The sequence below is a fragment of the Triturus cristatus genome, chromosome 3_1, assembly GCF_964204655.1.
Source record: "Triturus cristatus chromosome 3_1, aTriCri1.1, whole genome shotgun sequence".
Taxonomy (NCBI): Eukaryota; Metazoa; Chordata; class Amphibia; order Caudata; family Salamandridae; genus Triturus; species Triturus cristatus.
Window position 1 is genome coordinate 641,785,374 of NC_140583.1, and position 24,719 is coordinate 641,810,092.

Below are 24,719 nucleotides of genomic sequence, written 5' to 3' on the forward strand. Positions count from 1 at the left end.
TCAGCTCTTTGGAAGCTTCACTGAATTCAATTTAAAACAATTCCAGATACAGCAAGTAGGCCACAAGAATGAGTAGTTCACATACAAATTCAGAACTTAAGGTAGGCAAACCATGGATATGAAAAAAAACTGAAAGAGAAAAACATGAGACGGCTGACAAATATTAGAAGGCATGGGGGTTTACTAGGGGAACGGCGAGGAGGGTGAAGTTCAGAGTTATAGAAAGGATTAAGGGGTGTTTGCTTTGGTTAGGATAAGGTGTGTTACGGTTATGCTATAGAATAAAATGTGTACTACGATCAGGGTGAGTTTATTATCAGGTCTGAGTAAATCGTAAGCTTAGTAATGGGAATAGGGGCGCAAGCTAGGATAAGGTATTCAGTTTTAGGGCAAAGATTAGGGAACTTTACTGCATAGGAGTGTACCTTAAACATCAATTAACTATTTGCATAACCGTTGCATCTAAAACTACATGACAACCACATTCTTTGCATTCCCTGCAAGGTTTTCCACTTCATCAGCAGAACGGTGGCACAGTAGACCAGTGTCCCTAGAAACAAGGGATCCAGGGCAGGTGTGATGCACAGCCCTTTGTTGCAGAAAGTAATTCTGCAATCAGAGCTCAGACCACGTAGGAGCCCTGCAGGTCACACCTCGAGTGGGATACTCCTTCATTCGCTCGCCTCCAATCCACGCATATTTACCCGTCGCTCCACAATGCACTGCACCTCAGCTGAGGCCGTTCTTGAGGGGGAACAGTGGAGGGGTGGAGGGGTGGGGAGGTGGAGGTGGATCAAACCCAAAGGCAGAGTCTGGGCAAAGTATGGCCCCCCTTATCCAAAACCGGCACGTCATCGTCTACTGTTCATGCAAAAGGAAAAAAAAGATCTGCTTCCGACAATAAACAGACAAACATAACAGCGAAATTTCCTGTGGAAATGTAAAACCGTGCGTAGAATGCGGTCCTAGAGGTTGTTCTCTTTGTATTTGAATTGAATATAATTCTGACATGACAGGAGTTGCCTCGTATACAAGACCAGCAGTTTCTACTGCAGTGTGTATACATCCCAGTCTTGTTCTAAGACAGCAGCCAATGTACTTTAATGATTAGTGTACTCTGAGTGAGTGAACTGTTGTCTCAAGTACACCCAATGGTGACCGGGTTGGTAAATCCTAGAGCAGTTCTAGATTGTGTTAACCAAGTATTGGTACCCAGGCTTAACAAAGACCCCCTAGAGCACTTTTACAGGGCATTCGAGATAACTGGACTGATGACTAGGATCCCAGCTGGCACAAGGCTGCTTCTGTGCCACCCCTCAACCCTACACTAGAGGCTCTAGACAAAAGTAAAATATCATGTCAGGAACACAAAACCCCACACAAGACATCAGGTTGCAGTTTGAAACAGTTTTCCATTATCAATGCATCACACATATAGGAGAGGGCAACACAAAGTCTTAGTGACTTGGGATCTTCAAGCCTAGTGCTTGGAGCAGGGTCTCCTGACAGATGAGTCGTAAACAGAAGCGCAGTCAGTATGCGACAAGTATAGTTATGTTATGCCATGGTCAGCACAATGGGGCAATAGATCAGGATCCCCTCCCAGACCCATGAGGTCTCCAGACTTTAAAGACAGTCGGTGCTCAGTGAGCTCCATCTCCGTACTATTCACCCCTGTAGCCCTGTGGAGAATCCGCTCTAGAGACTTAATTTTAGCTGGGGGTACAACAGCTGCGGCAGTCTCTGTATTTTTCCTCTTGCCCATCTTCGCTACCTAATCACTGCAGTTACGGTGTACCTGCCCGATATATTGTGAATTGGTGTGAAATTATAAGCCAAGTGCACCAGTGCTAGTGTTAGGAGGGTACGTTAGGTGCCCTTTATAACTGATGTCTCCACCTCCACCCACTCCAATCAACTCTATCGAGGTAACTTGCTAAGGCAAAAACCTCTACATAAAGTGCATACACCCACATAAGTCAGAGTATTATACCCGTCCTAAATTTGCTGATGAAGGAATGGGTTAAGTGATGACAACTGTTGCCTGCTCAGCAAGATTAAAATAGCATTACTTATTCAGATACATCTATTATCAAAAAGTGGCCAAGAAACACACAGACTGTACAATGTGTAAAGGTCCAAACTAAAAACAAGGGCCCTTCTCTGAAATAGCCAGTCATTCAACAGAAAGAAAAATACATGTCTAATCCTAAATAGATAAGTCTCTGATACGGGGGGGGGATTGCCTTTCGGCCATATGTCTCCAGGCAATGGGAGGTCACTTTGAGCAAGAAGGTTTTACTGAGAGGCGTCACACTCCCAAATCAAATCCTGGGCTCAAAAACAAGCGCAAGCTTACTGCAAAACACAGATGATCGAGAGGTGGCCTAGCCCAGTCTTGGACAGCTGCGCCCGGGTCCGCCATTATGGCCTAGTACCGAAATAAAGATTTTCGAAGTTATGTTATGCAACGATGGGGTGATGTTTAAACTGAAGGAGAAAACAAAATGAAAGGAGGTTTGTAGAATATCACTATGTATGTGTGGAGAAGGAAAGGAGTGGGAAGGAGCAGATGGGTTTACACTTTAATATTTTGCACATCTTTTCTAAAGAGTTTGGGAGTTATTGCCTCCGAATGACTTGAAGAGGTCGGTTACTGAAGTACTGTGGGGAAATAGCAAGTATTGGGACACTATTTTTTTCACTGTTTGGCTTAAATTCTGAGAGATGCTATTTCCTACAACTACATTATTGCAGGACTTACATTCCTTTAAGAACCTGTACTACTCTAGTATACGCTACTTTTATAAATTCTAAATTTTACCAGGTACTATTTTTTTTTTTACATTTACTTCTAAGCACCATACAATGGTACTCATACCTTGCTATCCTGGAAACATAACTGATCGTCAAGATGAAATTATTACTAGTATATTTTACACATTATGCATCACATCGTTCCGTACACTTTATTGTAAACAGACTAAAACGGATTAAACAGATTTCAATTAGTGTCGCCCCCCCCCCCCCCCCCATAGAAAGTATAGTGTTTTAAAAAGGTATCCACAAGCTATGCTGCCATATGTAAATGTTAATGTCATCTTTAATTAGACCTGGGCGGTGAACTTCACTCAGTTCGTGGAGTTTTCTGCACGAACTGAGTGCATAAAACTCCGCTTTGCGATGTGCAGCGGAGATTTTCCCCGCTCGCGATCGGTTAGTTCGCGAGGTGCCACTCGGGTAGAATTTCTATTTGAGTGGCAGGGATACCAGCAAAAACTGCAGTTCGCACTGCACTCCGCCACTTGCTGAACTTTGTGGAGATTTACTGTAACTTCGCGGAGTTCCGCGTAGCAAAACTCCGCTAACTACACCCATGCCTACTTTTAAATCACTTTTCTGCTACAAACAAATGAGAATTAAACATGAGATTGATCATGTTCGTATATGTACACATTTAGCATGCTATTATCAAGAAGGCCAAAATCGAGTTAAATGACAGAAATCACATGTAAATACGGTCGGTAAATATTACCTATTAACTTATGTGCGATAGTGGCTACCTCTCTTGTCTGCAATGATACAGATACCATTGGGATTAGCGATATTACTGCGCAAGTGTTTATAACCGGTTCTCATTTTTAGTAATGAGCCACTCTCATTGAAACTTTGAATTAATTGTTAGTCACAAATGTAATACAAAATAAAATAAAGATTGAGGTGCAAAAATTACTAAAAAAAAAAAAAAAATACAAGCATTTGCAATGCAATAGGTCTCGCATTTGTTTTGAAATTTAGTGACTCTTGTAGCAATCGCGGCACGCCGCGCCTTAGCTTTTGATGTTAAACGCTAAAGCGTGGTGTGTTGCCATTGGCTTGCTATAAAAGTTACTAAATAGAAAGAAAGTTTGCGGCCGACATATTTTATTTCTATTTATTTACTTTTGTAGCAATCACGGCACGCCGCGCTTTAGCTTAATGTGTGTAAAGGAAAGCGATGCATGCCGTGATTGCAATAAAAGAACATTAACGGAAAACAATGCACATTCCGCCTGCCTTTGTTTTTCTATTTATAGACTTTTGAAGCAATGACGGCATGCCACGCTTTGGCTTTAGATGTTTAAAGCTAAAGGGCGGCAAGCCGCCATTGTTACAAAGGTCACTCAATAGAAAATAAAAGTTGTGCACCTGCCATAATTATTTTTTATTTCTTTTGTAGCGATCGCAGCAAATAATAGGCAGCATTGATGCGTAATGTTAAAAATTTATTTTGTGCTTTGGTCAAGTCCGGTTTCTTGCGCAAAACAAATTTGTTGAACGGTGTTCTCACACAAGCTCCGAAGATAAAGATAGGAAATTAGACCTTATTTGGGTATGCAATGGTGAGTGTTAGGAAATCTCAGGCTCACATGCTCCCCAATTTTACTCGCCAAGATACGCCCGTTTGGATGTGAAGGCGGCATTAGAGCTCTGAAGTTGAAGTAATGAAAGGGAGGAGGGGAGCCTGAGCTTTGGAGAAGGGTCAACTTTGAGTGGCGGATTGTCTGTATGTATAAGGTGTAAGCCTGAAGCCATGGGAGCTGGTTGAGTTCAGGACACGAAAACACCTCTAAGGGAACCACCACACCCCGTGAACACGTAAGCACCCACACCCACACTGATCTTAAGCAGATGCCGAGTGCAATTTAAAAAAGTCTAGCAACCTGCACTGCTGAGGGTGGAAGAGTGGGAATAACATTCGCCTCTACCTAAACAAGCACCACACTCTTTATTCCCATTCAGCCGCCCTGCTTCAGCCAGGACACCGGCGGCAAACTTAATGAGAGCTACAAGAGAGATGCGTCCCAAGTCAATGCGAGTGAACAACGGCACAGTTAGGATTGACAACTGTGGTTAAAGCACCGCTCGGGACAAGATGGTGGCGTCATGCGGAAGATACAGGCCGGGAGGCTCTCGGTCACAAACGGCACCGCTGACATTGCTTCAGGGCGAAGTCCAGTCAATCAGACCCAAGTCCGCAAGTGTAGAAAAAAGCACAGATTTGATTCACGTTCATCTGTTTGCTTTAAGTCTGGATGCTTGTTTATTGTGACACGCAAGGAAAATCACTCAGTGAGCAGTTACAGAACATGCTTACAGATGTAGGCTACAATATGCAGCATATAAATTCCCTGCTGTGCAGGCACACGCGGTGCTACTGCGTTTCAGTCTTTGAACATCTATGCCGAAGAGGGAGGCAAGTGTGCAGCCGCCATGAATACAAAGCTTGGCGTGCTGCACTTCATAAAAACATACATTTTAAAAGAAAAGCATTTTGGCGGCGCGCGCGATAATAAAGTTGCACGGCCGCTGTATGCGCTTTATAAAACAAGCTGTCCCCATTGACAAAGCAGAATGAAACAATTAGCCACAGGAGAGCGCCGAGATCGGTTCTGTCGGCGCATGTTGAGACCTCGTCTCGCGCTGCACTGAAGAAAATATAGCGCGTCTTGACTAATGAAGGAGAATGTGTCACGCCCCACGTAAAGCATCCAATCCGGGTGGGGCCAAAAGTGGAGAGCGCGGTAACAGGGAGGGACAAAAAAGCCTCCTTTGCAATAGAAGGCCAGCGTTTAGCCTAAGCTAGGACGCAAGCCAATGAAAATAAGGGGCGGGGCTTCAAGTCCCCTTCTGAAAGTGTATTGATCACAATAGGCCCGCGAGGAGCCAGAGCTCTCCAGCGCTAGGTCTGCGAGACCTAAAAAACTGATGCCAAAATTTAAAAGGAAGGGGACACTGCTGAGATATTGTGAGTGTAACAGACAGACATCAGCAATAGCAGAATGAAAATACAAGATGAACGTACAATAATAAACATTAAAGTGTAAGCACTATCACCATAAAAGCACGGGGTTCTAATAGGATTTTATCATGAGGTGCCATTCCCAACAGTTAGAGCTCGAGATGGAATCAAGACTGGAATGAGAGCCTTTGTTGACAAAGCCCACAGATAATACATACCGAGAAAGACTACCTGCAACCCGAAAAGAGAAACTACAGAGATTGAGAACCAGAGGTGGGAGCAACAACATGAGAACTTGCGGTGAAAATACACTGGAATTGAAGTTTGAGGTGCAAGTACCACCAAAAAAAAAATGATGAAAGTGCCATCATATTGAAAGCACAAGGTGCAAGTACCATTGGAATGGCTGATAATTCCAAACGTATCACTGGAACAACAGCAACACCACCACAAGACAGCCTGAGGTCGGAATGACACCCACAGACGGGGGCGTAACCAAAATGACAGCATCTCTGTAATGGCACACAGAGGGGGACAAACCTCAGGAATTACAGCTCAAGGTGGATACACCAGAATGAGAGCCAGAGATTGCCGCACCACCAGAATCATAGTCCAAGGTGAACACATCTCCTGAATAGTAATTTAATGATCATGCACCACTGGAATGAAGATCGAGCAGAAGTGGAATTAGTGCACGAGCAGAAATACTAGGAGTATATATAGGTGGAGGTAAAAGATGCATGTCATCCTAGTTGTGATAAAAAAATATATATTAATCCTAACTAAAGGCTCCCACACTTGAGTAAGGCTTTAGACTCCTGAGCCCTCGAACCCGCAACAAACAGTAGTGTATCTGGGCTACAAAGCTATTTCAAAAGAATGCTTTTCTTCAAATATGTTGCAAATTGAACAGTCACAGCCTGCATTCCGGTAACCTTCGCAAGCAAGTTATTGAAACGTCACTAGTGTCCCCGTGGTGCAGTTTTGAAGCGGTGTGTTTTAAGAGCAGGTGAGAACCAAGCAAAGGCTTTCAGAGGTCACTGTTACAGTGCGCGCGCGCACACACACTATTCAGTCAGTGTACATTTGCTTAAGATAATAAGAGGATGAAGATAAACACTGGCATTATTAGAACAGAAGCCGCTATCCTCGTGAGTTAATGAAAGCAGAGATAAGCAAGGTGACTTGGGAACAGCAGGTCAGCCGTTATCAAACCAAGTCTCCCCCAACTGTGCAGACCTCTCCCAGCAACAAAAGCGACAGACGCACTCCTCCACTGGCATCAGAAGAAGGACTGGGATGGAGGTGACAGACAAAGGCAAACTTCACTTAAGAGACTTTGTGCAGCCGAAGGCTGCAGCAGAGTGTGAGCACCGCACTTTCGGTGGGAAGGAGGACAGACTCACTGGAGATGTAACATGTTGTGGAGACCTGTTCAGGGATTTAGTGCCTTTCAATCAAGCAGACTGAATTAAGGTTAACCCACTTATTTAAAAGTGATCTACATATATGTGCCCCAAGCAGAATGAATCCTGAACCCTTTGTTAAGATGTAGTCAACATCTGCGCTTTCAACTGCTAGAACGTCGACTCGTTTCTTTGAAAATGAGAGATAAACAGCAGATATAGAACATATTGAACACGGTCACTGTGTCAATCCCACCCATTACAAAGTTATCAAACTCACCAACAAAAAGTTCGACTTCATTAATCCTAGGAGACTGGCATTACAGCTAACCCACTCTAGCCACTGTCCCACCTTCAAAAATATTATGAAGCTTTGTTTGACCTTGCTTTTCTCATAGGTCACGCTGGCTGCACATGTCCTGTGAATCTTCTTAAAAGGTATTTAGTAGTTACTTTATTTCCTGGGAACTTGTTGCATGACTGAACACGTTTTTTTTAATGAGGTATTGCCCAAGACATCGCATGCACTGTTTCTTGCAAGACGTTTTGTTTACTTGCAGGGCGGCTTACAGCCTGCCCAATGCTCATCGTTGGTTGGCTTCATTCTCACTCATTTGCGAACTCCTTTTTGGTCAGCACTTGCAGGCTTCACTTCTTTTTCATGAGTTTGTCCCTCCGCAGGACTATGGCCTAACTACTGCTTCTGTACCCAGTGCTTTCTTCCACTGCTCGAGCTTTTGGAGGTACTTTTTCTTTTAGATCACTCCATAAGAGTGTACATGTTTGCTTGCCTCCTACTTGTTGTTAGCTGCCCTGTGGTCTCACCCCCATCCCACTCTGTGTTGCTTGCCCAATCTTCCTCTGCACCCTAACACGTTGCTGATGTCCCGCCCACCAGGAAAAAAAAAACGCTACAACATGGCCAGTGCTGGCTGCTTTATAGAGCTTTTTTTCTAACTTTTAGGCATGTTGCACAGAAGCCACACTGCTGCACATCATGGTTAAAGACATTGACAAAGTCAATAGGTCGGGCATAGGCAAGACTTATTGTCCTTGCCAATGCTTGTTAACACCTTCCTTATTTTTGCCAAGAACCCAAACGGGCTACAGCCTCCTTGCAATGGAAATTTCCGATAGCTTGAGAAATGTATTGGCCTAGTAAATCATTGTGACTGTCTACACCCTGCTAATCACAACTAGAGCATATGTTTAAGAGGTGATCCTTTCGCAAGGGCTTCTACATACTGCACTGTATGTATAATTTTCCTTGTTTTTACCTTACATTCTTGGAAGCTTTATTCTTGTTGGTCTTTTCTGGTATGTTAAATTGAAGTAACATTGCTTATCCGATTTCTGGTCTTCATACAGCTTATTTGCACAATATTCTATTTGAGATGCTACCATAATCACAGAAATCACTTGTCCCCACACCCCTCAAAATAAATAATGCTCTGCATGATTTACTTCTAAGAAAGGATCACATGCCAACATTATTTTTAACCTTAACAGACATTCAAATACGCACATTTTACTCAATTCACTATTACTAATCTGTTCATGGTTTTTGACACATTTTAGCGTCAGCATGCCAAAATAAAACAAATACATACCAATTTTTTTTTTTTTTTTAAACATGAGGGGTCTAGGGATTTTCCCCCAGGGTGTATGTAGCCTGGGTGCATTTTTTAAAGTGTGTAGAAGAAGGGTGAGCGCAGCAATATAAAGTGTAAGCATTGCTTAATTGTTAAGTGAATGGCAGATTTCCAACTGTTGACTAGGATTATCAGGATTGGGTGAGAGCTACTTGCAACCTCTGTCCTTCTGTGGATATTGATACTCCCAGTTCTCTCTTACTTTAAGGACGCTTCTTATGGTCTAAGGGAAACCAATTAGTTTGTAGGCTACGCAGTCGTGAGGGTAAAAACCCTTTTGCATGAAGATGAGTCATGGAACCAACTGTCCACTGAGAGCCACCGGACAAACTAATCTCGTCAACTAGTGTCCCAAAATCCCTTTCTCCTTTCATTTTCTCCATGAAGCAACACTGCTCCAGGTCCGGCATATTTCAGCACGTATCTAAAGAAAAAGATAACAAAAGACCCTAAAATGTATCCGTAAGCACCATCTGGGATCACTCCTCACTTTCCAGTCATGCCTGAATGGCCCACCTTACACCCAAAGACCTTTACCATGTTTCTGAGCATTTATGGTTCTTGTCAGGAATAATTCTGAAAACCTTTTAAGCAACCAACATTATTGGTTCTGCACAGACATATATTCTGTAAAGGGCAATATTTCATTTAACCAATGCAAGTTATCCAGAAAAGTACAAAAATATATGAGCCTCCTGGATCAGAAACGGGCTTCAGTCAAAAGAATTAATTGTGCACTTGTATGTGAAAGTACATGCACACGTGTGCGTGTATGTTTTACAATTGCACATTATTTGGGTTGGCCCACGGCGACAGAAGTTATATTGATTTCTAGCAACAAAGCATTGATAGAAGGAGTTGGCCTAACAGCTACGGCGGTCGACCTCGAATCTAGGGAACTGGGTTCGAGTCTTGGCAATGACGCTGAACATCCTGTGATTCTGGGCAAATCACTTAATCTCCCCGTGCCTAACAAAAATGAATCTGTCCTCATGTAACGCAACTGGTGCTATGTAAAGCGCTCGGATACTCGATACCTTCGGGTCAAGTCCGAGCTATTTAAATCTCCGTAAAAAAAAAAAAATGCTACTTACCCTGTAAGCATCTGTTCGTAGCGTATAGAACAATTCGAATGCTATGCATGCTCCTACCACCTTGTGACATTTGCAACTTGAAAGAAGTCTTAGATTTACAAGGAATAGTGATTCCTCTATTAGTTGATAAAGCGCATGGGCACAGGCTACATTGTTAGATTGTTTTCTGCACAGCAGGTTATCATAAAGATGGAGAGTTGGATAGGAAAGTGTAGAGACCATGCGAGAAGTTACATACAAAGAGTTTAGTTGAAAGAATATACAAATACAACAACCCAAGGTTCCGAGAGAGGGTGGGTGGGCGAATATGAATCTACATAACTACACGCTACAAATAGATGCTTAGAGGATAAAGAACATTCCATTCGTAGCACATGTGGCTGTAGATGCACATGCTCTGCACAGACTGGAAAGCAGCACTCTCCCAAGAGGTGGTTAGCCAGTGGCTTTTGCATAAAACTGAAAGAGTTCTAGACACAGCTAAACCAATTATTGCATGTTGGCGTGCTAAGACATCCACAGAGTAGTGCTTGGTAAAAGTGTGTGGAGTGGACCATGTATCTACCTTACTAATGGCAGGTTTGGGTATATTTCCAAGGAAAGCCATGATGGCTCTTTTTTTAAAAGTGGAATGTAGTCTGGGTGGGGCAGACACATTTCTTTTAGATCTTAATGTAGTAAGTTTGGATACATTTGACCATCCAACTATGCACAACTTCAATAGAACGTGTCCTTTGTCTGGTTTGGCGAATGCAACAAAAGAAATTGCGGAGTTTTGCGAAAGGGCTTGGTCCTACTGATGTAATACATAAGGGCACGTTTGGCATCAAAAATGTGAAAGGCTCTCTCTGCCACAAAGTCTGGTTGTGTGGAAAAAGACCGGGAGCGCAATGGTTTGGTTGACATGGATAGGGGAATAACACTTCAGGATGTAATTTAGGATTGTCTCCGAGGACTACCTTATTCTTATGAACTTGAAAAAAAGGCTCAACAAGGGTGAGGGCCTGCAATTCACTAATACAGCTTCAAGATGTAATAGTAACCAGCCTTGCAGAAAAGGGCACAAATGTAGCGGTTAAAAAGGAGCGTCCATAAGTCTGGTAAAAACAATATTAAGGTTCCAGACAGAATAGCTTGCTTGAGTCCTTCCATGAAGACCTTGAAGATAGGGATTTTGAATAAAGAAGAGTTATCTATTCTGCATTTAGGCGGCAACAGCGACTAAGTGGAGGCATATAGAAGTGTAAGCTAGATCCAATTGCTGTAAATGAAGGCGGCAGCAGACAGTATCTTGAACTGTAGGTTTAAGCGAGTCTATGTGCTTAGAAATGCAGATGTGGACCCACCTTTTCCATTTAGCAGCATAGTAAGCCTGCATCGTGGGTCTGCATGCTTCTTTAAGGATAGACATGCACTTTGGGAGGAGGTGAAGCTAGCCAAACTCTGGGACATCAGGAGCCACATCACTATATAGAGTTGCAACAGGGTTGGGGTGTCCGATCGATTGTGCCTTGGTTCTGCATGAGGAGGACAGGACTATTAAGGAGCTTTTCGAGGGGGACCACTGACATTTCGAGAAGAGCCGAGATCTATGGTTGTCTGGCCCACGTGACCTTCCAGGACGAGAATGAGGGAGGTTTGCCGAAGCTTTGACCACATATGAAAGGAATGGAAGAGGAGGAAAAGCACAGGCAAATATCCCTAACTAATCAATCCATAGAGCATTGCTCGTGGACTCCAGGTGTGGGAACCTTGAGGGGAAGCTTTGGCATTTTGCGTGGTGGAGAAGAGGTCGCTATCGGGAACCTTCCCAATGGCATGAGTAGGAACAGTGGGTAGAGTTCCCATTCGTGGACTTGCCGCTTTCTGCTGAGCAGGTCTGCAAAATCGTAGTCCACTCCCACAAAGTACTCCTCCATAAGGTGTATTCGAAGGAGAACAGCCCAATGCCAAATGCTTTGTGCTCGTCGGACAGCTGCAATGAGCGTGTGCTGTCTTGTTTTTGGAGATAACATATGGCGGTCATGATGTCTGTCTTTATCAAAACTACTTTGCGCTGAACCTGGTGAAACAAATCCTTGAGAGCTAGCTAGATGGCCAGTAGCTCGAGATTAATTGAAGTTGGGCCCTTTTGTTGCAGCGATCATGTGCCCTGAACGGTCAGTTGCTGGAGATGCGCTCCCCACCATAAGAGTGAGGTGTCTGATGGTCACCTGTGGAACCAGGTCTATGAAGGGCCAGCCCTGCAACAGATTGCTTCTGTTCTACCACTGCAGAGAACGATGGGTGTTGTCCCTCATCAAACACTAGATCCTCCCATTGACCCTCTGCTTGTGAGCATTGTGCTGACAGGCATAACTGCAGCTTATGCATGTAAGTCTGGCATTGAGAACTATAGCTATGCATGAGGCCATCATTCAGAGAAGGTGCATAACGGTTAATGGCTGACAGAACGTATAATGCTGGAATGCTTGCACCAGTGCCTGACTGGGGTAACCTTGCCGGTGACTGAATAAAGTACAATGCCAAGAATGGGCTGAATATGAAGGGGCTGAGGGTGGGACTTGACGGAATTTATAGTGAAGACCAAACTGTGGAGGAGTGATATGGTGGCTTGTGTATGAGCGAGACACTGTAGCTTGATTGCACGCTTAGTAGTGGTGACCCTGATGGCAATACATTGAACTGATAATGTAGACCACTTACCATGAAACACAGCCAGTAGGGTGGATGAGTATGCACAAGTAAGCATCCTTCAGATCAAGAGCAGTCACAAAGTAATTGTGCTACAGCAGAGGAATGACATCCTGCAGAATGGTCATGTGGAAATGTGAGAGGACATAAGGAAGAGTATGGACCTAAGAGACCAGTTCTTTTTTGGGATTAGAAAGGACAGGGAGTACACCACCTTGCTGCGATGCTGCAATGGCCCTAGTTCTATTGCCTAGTAGAAGGAAGTGCCTGCTTGGAGGTGGCGGCTCCTTTAGCTGAGCCTCCTTTGTCCCTACCTCTGGTGTTTTTACCTCAGTAGCCCCCTCTAGAATATCTCCATGTTAGTTGCTGGTGGTACTGCAGTTGTTGCCTCTGGTAGGAAGCAGGAGAGTCTGGGAAAGTGATCTTACAGCCTCCCCTTTACTGTAACCTCGAAAGGACCCTGTAGGAGTGAAAGGAATAAGGTCATAGATCGCTTTGGCTGCGTCTGCGTCTTGCTTGAGCTTTTCAAGCATCTGGTCAACATGCGGTAACAAGAGGTGTGCACCGTCAAACAGGTTCAGCAGATGCTGTAGTACTTCTGGCTTAATGCCGGACACTGAGTCAGTCATGATGAGTGACCAGGATACTGGTATTAACAACCCATGGCAGCTTTGTCGACTGCATCTAGAGTGCATTGAATGGTGGCATTTGAGATGCTCTTGCCCTTGCTGCCTATACTCCACAGGGGAATGTTCTGACCAGTAAGTCGGTCTTCCTGGATGACGTGCCAATCAACTTTATGAAAAGTAGCTACACTATGTATAACCTCATGGTATGGGGTAGTGTTATCAGGGGAGGAAGGTTTTGCCAGGAAGGCTGCCCTCCTCACAGGATGCTGGAGGAAGTGGAAAGTATGGCGATGGTGTGGCAGGAGGAGGTTGAGAAGTGAAGGGGCTGGTGCCCCGTCTTTATGTCTCCAATGCTTTGGAGAAGGTGGTAATTCTAAAGCAACTAAGCATGTCAATGTCCTTTCCCTGGAAGACACTGAAGGGTCTGCTTTTAAAGGAAAATGAGGCAGACCGGGTACGTTGTCTCATAGGGTTCAGGGGAGAGGCAGAATTTGCATCTGGCATTCTCATAGATGGAGCAGTGGAGATGATGGGTAAGGTTCTTCTACGGTATGGGGTGAGCCCAGAAGTAAGTGCTATTAGGTGCCAAGCGTTGAGCTTGATAGGTACACGTCCAAACCCAATGGTGAAAAAAACAATACAACAATGGAGCCACTGGCCATGAGCATTATCTACTAAGGGAGGAGACACTAGACCGCATGACTAAAACAAGTTGAAAACATCAGAGTTCAACGCTAGATGGCAGGAGCATGCATAACATGTGTACCTCCACCCACACGAGCTACAAACACATTTATGCTATCCTGTTATAATCATGTAAATCGGATATAAAGTACCACATGGTAAATCAACAATCACCAAGCCCAAGCAGCCGAAATAACATTTCACAACAGTTTCTCTTGGCAGTGAATTCCATCTCTTTCCTTCCATGAGGTTAGTTCAGTCTCTTCGCATCTGGGTGGAGTTAGTATCACGTTGGGAGTCCAAAAAGGGAAAGGCAGTACTCATCCACTCAGATCTCAAGACAGCGGAGAATTGCAACCTCCTTAAAAGGCACTCTTAAAATGGTCTCTCCCCCACCCCCAAAACCTGTGCTCAATGTTCACTGACACACTCTTCTTCCTCCTGTTCCTAACCTGTGAAAAATGCTCTGCTACATCCCCTATCACAGGTCTATTCAATCAATACTCCAAGCCACTCATTTAAACTCAATAGCTTTCAATACAAGTGATCTACTCAAGGGTGAACATGCGCTTTATAAATACACATGTTAATGTTAACTTGTATGAAGTTTGTCAGAGATAGAGTCAACCATATGAAGTCAAAAAACGAACTTTGGAGAGCAAATACATTGAACATGACAGTTCATCATTATCATATGCATGTTATTCATCAAAACCAACCACATGGCACTCTTGTCATTCGACCCTTTCCCCAGGATCAATATGTTCACCCCTGGCATTTTTTACTACACTCGCGTGAAGAAATCACTTTGGGACCTATGGGGTAGAAAGAATGTTATTCATCACATTATAAAGAAACATTAGGCTAACGAGTCACATGTTATAATGCACGCAAACTACATATCACAGTTGGCCTTTTAAAAACGTCCCAGGCATCTCACAAAACTTCAACTTTTTCCTGAGTCTCACCTGTGAGGATAGTCTGGAAAGCAGCTTCTACATTAGTGGAATCCAGCGCAGATGTCTCTATGAAAGACAGACCATTCTTTTCTGTGAAGGCAAAAGGATATTTAATATAATATATGCCTTTAACTAACAGCAAACTCACTTTTGAACATTTTCCAGTAACTTAACCTACCCCCTATAAAGTCCTAAAAAAAATGCTGATAGTGTGGGTTTATGACCAGTACATATGACAGGACATGCCAAACCTTGCCATACATTTAATAATCTATGGCACTCCTCAGTGCCTTGACTGAAAGGGAAAAGGTGATCTATTAGAAGGATTGCGCTGCTGTCATCGGACACCAACAGCAACTGAACGGTCAATGGGTACACTGGTCGAGCTGAATATGAAGCTCCATGAACAGGATGAGAGTGATGTTTGAGGTGCAGAGTGAGAATTGAATCAGTGTATCATATTAAAAACAGGATGAAAGCAGGCAAAATGCTATGGAAGACTTCTATACGAGTACTCATAATGACCGCATAGGGAATGCTACTATTTAGGTCAGGGAAAAACAAATTGTTCCGAGTTCTATTAGTATTTCTGATTGTGTTAGTAAAGGAGGTGAGGGAGAGAAGGTGGCAGACTGGCTGAAAAGGGAGTGGGTGAATATATGTAGACAGTTTAAGTGCTCCAACAGTAGGGGTTGGGTACGAGTTATGATCTATATCCAATGTAAGCCACAGAAAAGCACACACATGCTATTTTGAAACTAGCGTCAAAGTTAATTAATTTTCACTTTAAAAAAAAAAAAATCTTTTTAACACTTTTACCCACCAGCAAAAGCTCTGGCCTCATCAGTAGGCACTGCTCGCAAGTGACGCAGGTCACTTTTGTTGCCCACCAGCATAATGACGATGTTGCTGTCTGCATGGTCCCGAAGTTCCTTCAACCACCGTGCAACATTTTCATAAGTGAGGTGCTTCGCGATATCGTATACAAGAAGTGCCCCAACAGCACCACGATAGTACCTGCAAGGAAAATAGGAGTATTTGTAGAAAGTACACTTCATTCTCTTACTATGGATGTCCACTCTAACCTTACCCATCCCACAATTTGGTTATTATATACCAATGTGTGAATAGCTAAAAAAACACCAGCCAAACAAGTTACTTACCTTCAGAAGCACTTTTTAGGTCGAGCCTATAGCAGCGCACATGCGTTGCTCTGGTGAGACTTCTAGTAAGGGGCTTTCAAAAGCTCACCACACGCTCATGCGTGTGTGGCCTATTGCTTGCGGTTACCCGCATGGGCGCCATATGTTTTGAATGATCATACCCAGACACGGGTGCGATAATATCAAACATATGGCCTGGTGCTCGCTCTCGTGCGCACCCCACTTGCGGGATGCTCCGTCGTCATGGCTCATTAAGCGCATCGCTCGCGGGCACCCTTACAGCGCGCGCACATGGGCCGCTCGCCGCTGCTCCCGCTAGTTTATTTTTTATGTCTCCCACTTTCCTCTTCTTAAATGTTGGCACTTGGCTTGTGCTAGAAGACTTCCTGTCGCTTTGGGCAGCGGCTATATCCTCGGCACACACAATACAGCTCCTCCTAGGTCTCGGCCCCCACAGCTTCCCCCCGACAGACCCGAGCCCGGACCCAATGCAAAGTTCCGCACTGTGAAAACCCGCTAAACTGGCTTCTGAACGGGTCACTCTTTATTCATATAGGGCTTGAAGCTTTTAGGAGTTTGGGATTCTGAGCATCACGGGTCACATTTATTTATGCATATGGAACTCACTGCTTAATAGTTTACTTTTTAATTTACGTATACAGATTAGCGACTCATTGTTAGATCTCGACTTCAACAGCGCACACATTGCATGCGCTCTCACTTATGTCTCTCGTGCCCTAACCTCTTTCCACTGTCTGCCGGTGAGGACAGAGGGTTGTTGACATCTCTCTACCTAGTACATTAAACACTTTAATGCTTGTTACACACCTTTGTCAGTTTGCTGTCTTGCTATAAACCCAGCATTTGCTTGTGGTCTATGGATGTTTTCCTTCTGTCAGTACATCAGTTTCTCCATTCTGCAATTAGTGGCAGAGCGTTTTCGGGGGCAACTGCCTCAGATTTGACCTTGCTTACTCTATCTTTGCAGTAACAATTATTTCTTCTAAACGTCAGGAAAGCTCTGAAGACCTAGTTTTTCTCGCTCTGTTAAATAAGTGTCATTTAGGCACTATGCCCTTGTGTCCTTTCTACTATGAACCCCCCCCCCTAGTGAACATGTAACTGCAACAATCTTAAACTGTGCAGGGTGCCCCCACATGCCTCTTGATGTTGGCCATCATGCATTTTAACCCTTTCGATGTGCCCGTCGGCCAATGGCAGTCGCGAGCACTACCTCCGTAGTGCTGCGCACGTCCGTTGGCCGACGCGGCCCTGCCCGCGCAAGAATTTACCCGCACCGGATTAATGAATTGTGATCCTCTCAATATCTGCACTGCTCCCTCACACCCTTCTGTCTGTGGAACTCACAAGTGCCAGTAAATGGTGCCCTGCGCCCTTACAATGCAAACAAGCATTGGCATAGCCAATAGGTCTCGCCTTTTGGACCTTATAAGTGTTTAGCAATGCAACAGTTGATGTTGTTGCACCAAGGATATTGTGCTGCATAAATAAATACTTATAAAGTCCCAAAGGCGAGACCTATTGGCTATGCCAATGCTTGTTCTGCTAGAGACTAACTAGCTTCCTCACGGAGTATTTTCCGGGCGTTAAACTGGTTTAGGAAACCTTTCAGCAGTGCCTCGGTGCACTATCAGGTAAGACCATGTGGCTCCAAACCGACACCGACCCGCCCGGAAAGGACTTGCGGGGCCCAAGTAGGAGCCACACCTGCACACTGATGTCAGTTGATTTTGCGTCTGTCCGCGCATCCAGACGCAAAGCCCCAAGATTGAATTGATCATGAGTGGCATTCCGATTCCTAGACTGGGGATCTTTTTAATGGATAGAGTTAAATCACAGAATGGGAGGAAAAGTGGGTCAGAAAGGAATCTGCAGCTAGACAGAGTCTTTACCGGAAACCAAATTACCCAAGGGAAGTAACTTTCTCTTCTGATAGAGACTTCTAGCAGCAGATTTCTGGCCCTTTGAAAAGATATTGGAGGGGAGTCCTGCAGGACTGAGCAGGCTAAATGCTCCTCCTGGTGGATCTGGCTGTCCAGACAGTAGTGCTTTGTGAACGTATGGAAGGACACCAAAGTAGCTGCCTGGCATGTATCTAGGCCGTGTGTTAATGCAGTGGTATCAACATGGCCTAGTAAATTCGCAGTCCTTCCACAGGCTGCTTTTTAGCCAATGCACAGCAGATGTTAATGCAGAGCACGATCTAGTGGGAGATGGTTCCCTTCAGCACCACTTTGCCTTTTCTCGCACCAGCCAACCCCAAAAAGAGCTAAGCGCCCACCTAGTGTTCTTTGGTACAATCTATGTAGAAGCTCAATGCTCTCTTGGGATCCAAACAATGGAGTCTCCCCTCCTCCCTAAAGGGGTGAGGTGGAGCACAGAATGCCAGCACGGTGATGGTTTGACCGACATGGATCGGCGTCACAACTTTTAGCAGAAAAGATGGCAAAGTCCACAGAACCAGTTTGTCTGGGAAGAAGGTGGAATATAGTGTATTAACACAGTCTAAAGCTCACTCACAAGCCCATGCCGAGGCAATGAGGAACACAGTCTAGTAAGTCACCATAAGAGGCAGCTGTGAAGCAGTTCGATCAGAGTACATCTCAAGTGAGCACCAGCCTCAGGAGGTAGATCAAACGCGTTCAACTGTCACCTCTCATTCTCCAAGGATGAAAGTGGAGATTGCGAAGGCTAGGGTGTAGAACCCTGCCCTGTTGTTGCGACAGAACATCCTCCCGGAGGGGTAGCCTGATCGAAGGACAGATGCTCAAGCCTAGTAACTCTGGATACCAAACTCTGTTCTGAAGCCGGAGCCACCAGGATGACTTTGGGCCGGTATAAGCCATGCTAACTAGGATGAGTAAGCCTAAATGGTACATTTTATAAAGCTAAAAGATCTAGTCATATCAAAATCGCAGTACAACTTGACCACATGATGACTTCAAGTAAAAATCATCAACAGACACTCGCTATGTCCTCAGTGATTTAACTCTCCCTGGTCTCACAAGTCTCCCATTGGGCCACAACTTAGACCACCTATATGACCAGCTCCATCAGACTCTCCTCTAATTCTCAAACCCTACAAACATGCCACATCAGTCTTGAACATCGCCCCACTACACCCCTGATCCTCACTTGCCCTCACTGGCTCCAAACACATACAGTATTCTTTTGATAAAGAATAACCTTTCTTCTGTTCGACTGTCGATCCAATGATACCACAGTTTCATCTGACTGTAACAACTTGATAAGGACCTCTGAACCTCGAGACACCAGGACCAACCTCACTTTACTACTCCTCTACCCAACTCTCCTCTATCATTTGCGCCTTAATGATTTTTTGTTGTACTCACAACCAAACACTTCATCCATCTGCTTCCAACACAGATCTTTCCACATCCAACTTGATCTTGAGAGCCACTTCAATAATTCCCTTTACCAACTGATTGCGCTTTCTACAATGCCGTTGGACTCTGGATTATACACAAATGTTTTAGGATGCTTTACTCGGTTTGCTTCAGGAAAGCTTTAATTTCATCTGAGGTCAATTGTGTACCATTGTCAGTCACTAAATAGGCCGGTACCCACTCACTTGTAAAAACCTTGCAGAGGAATTTGTCACAGTCGTGGTTATTTCAATAACAAAGTCAACCTCGGTCCTTTTTTCATGTCTACATTCACCGTCACAGCAAAATTCAAATTTTATGGCGGGCAATTCAACAATCTAATAACAGGACCCACCCACACGCAAGGCTCACTAGCGTCTTTCCTTTATGGTCTGTATGGTTCCAACACCAACTTTCAGTGTCTTCTTCACCTCCTTACATACAATACAGAAAAGCACAACTTCCTTGTAGTCCATTTTCAGCCATCAGAAGTTTTAACACGTTTGAAAGTTAATGTTTGTCCTAAATATCACATCCTCTTTTCTGCAAGGAAACTGGTGGTATGAGTTTTTCCTTCTTCGCATAGGCTCGCCATCTCCTACAACAGCTAATGCGTTCAAAATCTTACAGAAAGGCCTGGCTGCAAAACTAACACAACTTTCACTCCTCTTCTATAACAATCCTCTCACCTCGTCAAGGACCTTATCTTGAACTTGTTGAGCTATCCATTCCTCGGGTGTTAGACCCCTTGCAACCCAAAACCACATCATGTACACTTGCAACCACTTCTTCAGAATCACTAATTTCAACAGCCCTGGTAAAGGTAAACGAGATAAGCAATATACTTGATTGTTGTTCTAACTTGGTATATATTCTAATTTATACATTAATCTTAATTGCCCTGATGCCAATGTGGCTTGAGTAGCTGAGACATTTAACGCACCACTAGGTTGCAAAACTAAGCAATTGGTTATGAACAGTCTACAGTGTCACATTCACTCCCCAAACATACATCTGATGTACTCCATTGCACATGCAACTGCTAGAGCTGCTTTCTTGATGACAGAATAATTCCTTTCTGACACCAACGACCAAAGAGCAAAGGCTACAGTCCTTTCCACTCCTCCTTATGCCTGGGCAAGCACTAGCCATATTCCTACAACACACACTTTTACAGTGATACTTGTTTGAGAACACACACAGTCAAACATTTAGTGTTAACAATATCTTTAGTAACAATTTCAAGCCCTCATTCTTGTTCATGCTTCCAGACAAATTATTTTCCCTTCTTTAACAATACCCTTGGTGGTTCTGTCTGCAAATCCATTCACAAATGTTATGCAGTATTCTACTAATTCTCTGAACAACTTAAGTTCACCATTATCCTGTGATTCAGGGGTATCCTCTATTGCTTTCACCAAGTCATATTTTTGCCCTCACACCCTGAGCACAGATAGTATAACCCATATACTCTTCTTTCAGAAGAAAATGATAATTATCCTTTCTGTACATCAATATAGACCTACCCCAATTTATTCAATACTGGTTTTAATGTCAGATTGTGTTCTTTGACCATCTTTCCAAAGACCAGAATGTCATCTAGAAAGAACCCAACACTGATCTTTGAAGATACCTGCCATCATGCATTAGAATATGCTAATGGCACAGGCAAGGCCAAATGGGAGGCAATTAAACTCAAACACAACTTTTGATATTAGGAATGCGGTAAGTGATATTGATTCAGAGTGCGTTTTATTTGATCAAACGCACTCATAAGTTCTAATTTGGAAAAATATTTTGGGTCCTTTGCTCAATATAGAGGATATGATATGGATGTTAAAGGGAAACTATCAACTACAATATTTTCTGTTGTCTGAAGGTCAACACCAAATCTCAACCTGCCATTACTTTCTTCGTGATGACCGTTGGTGAAATCTATGGAGCTGGCTCAACAGGCCCTATCCTTCTCACAACATTTCCTGCAACATATATCTTTCACTTCTTGTCTGAAAAGCAATGGTTCAGTCCTTGCTCTTTGTCTCACCGACTGGGCCCCTTCATATAACACAATCTTATGAACATAATCCTTCAATGCTCCCAACTTTCCTTCAAATAAGTCTTTAGAATCACCACACAAATCCTTCAACATCAGTGTATTCAACCATCATTGCACGATCCTTAGCCCTTGTATTTCTAATGATGGGTAAGTCGTACAAGTGTACCTAACCTAATATAGGAGGCCCTGTTTTAGCCCCATAGACTTTAGCTCTGTCTCTAAAAATGTCATCTCATATAAACCCTAAACCCTCGATGGCACTACCTTGAAACCCTGTAGCTTTTATATTATTCTAATTTAACCCCCTTCGTAAGTTCTCTCCCACAAATCTTCAGGAACTATTGCAAACATAGACCCCAGATCGACCTTATGGATATGGTCTACTGACTCTTTTTTGATCAAAAACGTGGTGTTAGGCCTCAACTCCATCCCTTGAATCTCCCTCTACACTCAACAGTTTCTCTGATTGTATCCTTTACTTCCACAGACAGAACCAAACTTGTTGAGCTCACCATTATAATTACTAAATCTTCCTCAGGGCTTTTTGTGTCACCTCCACTGATCTGGTGTCTGCTGGAAGCGCTTCCCACCAAAATGAAATAGGTGAGACTTATCAGATTATAAAACAGATCTCTTTATTATAGAGCAATCTGTCTTCCAGCCAACCCGCAGTCCAACTGACCAGGAGGGTAGCTCCATGGCAACCAGAGGAATGTTAGATATCATCACATTCTAGATCATTGCTTTCTTACATGGCTGCAACTACAACATGAAGGAATACTACTGTCCTATAATAACTTCCTGGGGTGCATAAAAGGAAAGGGAAGACCTGTGTGGTCATGGAGTGCTTCTCAACCATTTTGCCAAGAGGGATGGGCACTGTGAAACACAGTCTAAAGTGAAGATTTCCAACTTTAATACTTTAAGATTTTTTTTTAAAAGTACTCATTATAAGGTTACTAACTGTGCTGCAGGCCTTTTGGCCTCTTGAAAGCGTCTTCTGTATGTTGTTGCCAGGCCCAAGCAGAGCAGATTCTCAAAATGTCATTATCAGTCATTTTTAAGAAAAATATTTTACATCTTAACAAGACACTTGGAAAGGTCTAGAATTATGCACCTTATGCTCTAATATCCATTCTGCACTGCTACAACTACAAGAAATTGAAATCTCACATTAATGAGAGTGCACTTTACGATCGCAGTAGCTGTAAGTTCAGCTCCGGTTTTACTTACGCAGATGTTATAGCACGATATCGCTCCTGCCCTGCGGTATCCCAGATCTGGGCTTTTATCGTCTTTCCATCCACCTGGATGCTCCGTGTGGCAAACTCCACCCCAATAGTGCTTTTGCTCTCCAGGTTAAACTCATTCCGGGTGAACCGTGAGAGAAGGTTACTTTTTCCCACTCCTGAGTCTCCAATGAGGACAACTGAAAGAAACAAATTAGATATTGTTACTCCTTTGCCATCTACTAGCTTTAAACAGAACTTAAAACTAGAAAAAGGCAGACATCATACCAAGGACCTGGATAAAGACACGGATAGAGAATAATTAACATACAGCAAAAGAACTTAAAGAGAAAGGACCTGTGACCCTGTAACAAGAGACAACGTCTGCGTACCTCAGCATCATAATCGATCTTATTCTGTATAATGATGCTGCCACCCTTGTGTGCCGGTTTGACAATTATATCATCCCAGCTGGCAAGGGCTTTCAAGGTCAGATGTTGATCCTTAGAGAAATTGTATTTAATGTATTTTCTTTATTGGAACATTTGTTCGACTTTGGTTAAAACAACATTTTCAAAATTAATCAATTACTTGGGTATAATGTTAGAAGCCGGACAGAATGTAGAAGAACAACGTAAGCCAGTAGCGTTATTCTGTGTTGTCAAAGGGGTCTTACTGAAAAAATATTTTAACCATAATGTTCTAAAAAATGTGTACATTTCCACTTGAATAGTGAATGCGTCATTTCTACTGGTTGGAACAAATGATAAGCCATTGCTCAAAAGCTCAGTCTCTTTTGAGCTTAATTTATGTGTTGACAAATTGAAGATGGGCACTATTTCCATAGTTGAATTATTTTGATTAGCCATTGTTGGTATATTTTCATCAATGGTCGGATTTACCATTCGTAATAACTGTTCCTGGTTTGGCGGAATCCCGGAGTGTACTGGTTCCTGAACCAACCTCTCCTCGTATTACGAGCCCGACCCCTCTGTGGTAGTTGGCCTCTCAATACAAAAAAGAAGGGTTATGCGCTCTTCCGTATCTACAGTTTGGAGTACTACCTCGGCTATTATTTTCGTCAGAGCTTGAAGATGCTGTGTCTGAAAAAGTGGTATGTTTAGGAATCCAATTAGTCTGATTTGGATTCTGTTGAAAGAAATCTTTCTTTAGATAGGGGTAAGTGCGTTCTCTACTATAATTGTTTATGTCTTTTTGCAACTTTTCAGTCTTTTTAAGAATGCGGTTTCTTAGGAAATCAGCTATTGTGGTTTCTAATTTCTTGTTGCAGGATCCTCTAGTATTTGTTTTTCTAATTCTGCAATCTCACTTTTAAGTTTCTTAATATGTCTCAAAGCAGTCTCGATACTGAGGACCATCCAGCTACGTGAGCATTTATTTGAAATGAAGCTAAATTCTGTTTTGAAGTCCTCGTCATCTACAAAAATGATAGGGATATTACGCACTTGTAACCCTACTGGAATGATGTTATTATTCAAACAGTCAATAAGAAACTTGGCGTATAATTATGTTCTTGTTAGTTTGTCATATATAGTCTTTCTAAATTATTGCATGTTGTATCTTGTTGTGTATTAATGCTTATGTTACTAGTTTGGGGACCTAATATTGAATAGTGGCTATTTTTGCAATATACTCATCTGTATATGTGAGTTTCCTGTTCTGACATTGGTAATATTGGACAAACAATACAATGATAATAACAAATCAATAAACATTAAACACTCAAAAAGTCATATGCAGACAGATACAAATACCACAACAAACCACTTTTAATAAAAAGGGCCCTTGCAGACAACGTCTGCGCTTACAATCTATTACACAAATAGGGCAACCAAATAGTCCCCAAGGAACTGGGTATAATCAATAACAAAAGACAAAAAGTGTACCTTGAGGAATCATTCATCTATAACTTAATTTTTTTTTCAATAGTCACATATGTGAAC

At 43.2% G+C, this 24,719-nt stretch overlaps 1 protein-coding gene across 1 annotated transcript in view; it reads right to left on the minus strand.

The window, feature by feature from the left end:
* Positions 1 to 24,719, minus strand: part of RAB11A (RAB11A, member RAS oncogene family) — a 101,683-nt gene that overhangs the window by 26,835 nt on the left and 50,129 nt on the right. The window contains exons 2-4 of the mRNA XM_085644630.1: positions 22,760 to 22,955; positions 15,724 to 15,917; positions 14,910 to 14,990 (exon numbers count right to left, since the gene is read on the minus strand). Of these exons, the coding sequence (XP_085500756.1) occupies positions 14,910 to 14,990; positions 15,724 to 15,917; positions 22,760 to 22,955 (471 nt within the window). The remainder of the gene's footprint in view (positions 1 to 14,909; positions 14,991 to 15,723; positions 15,918 to 22,759; positions 22,956 to 24,719) is intronic.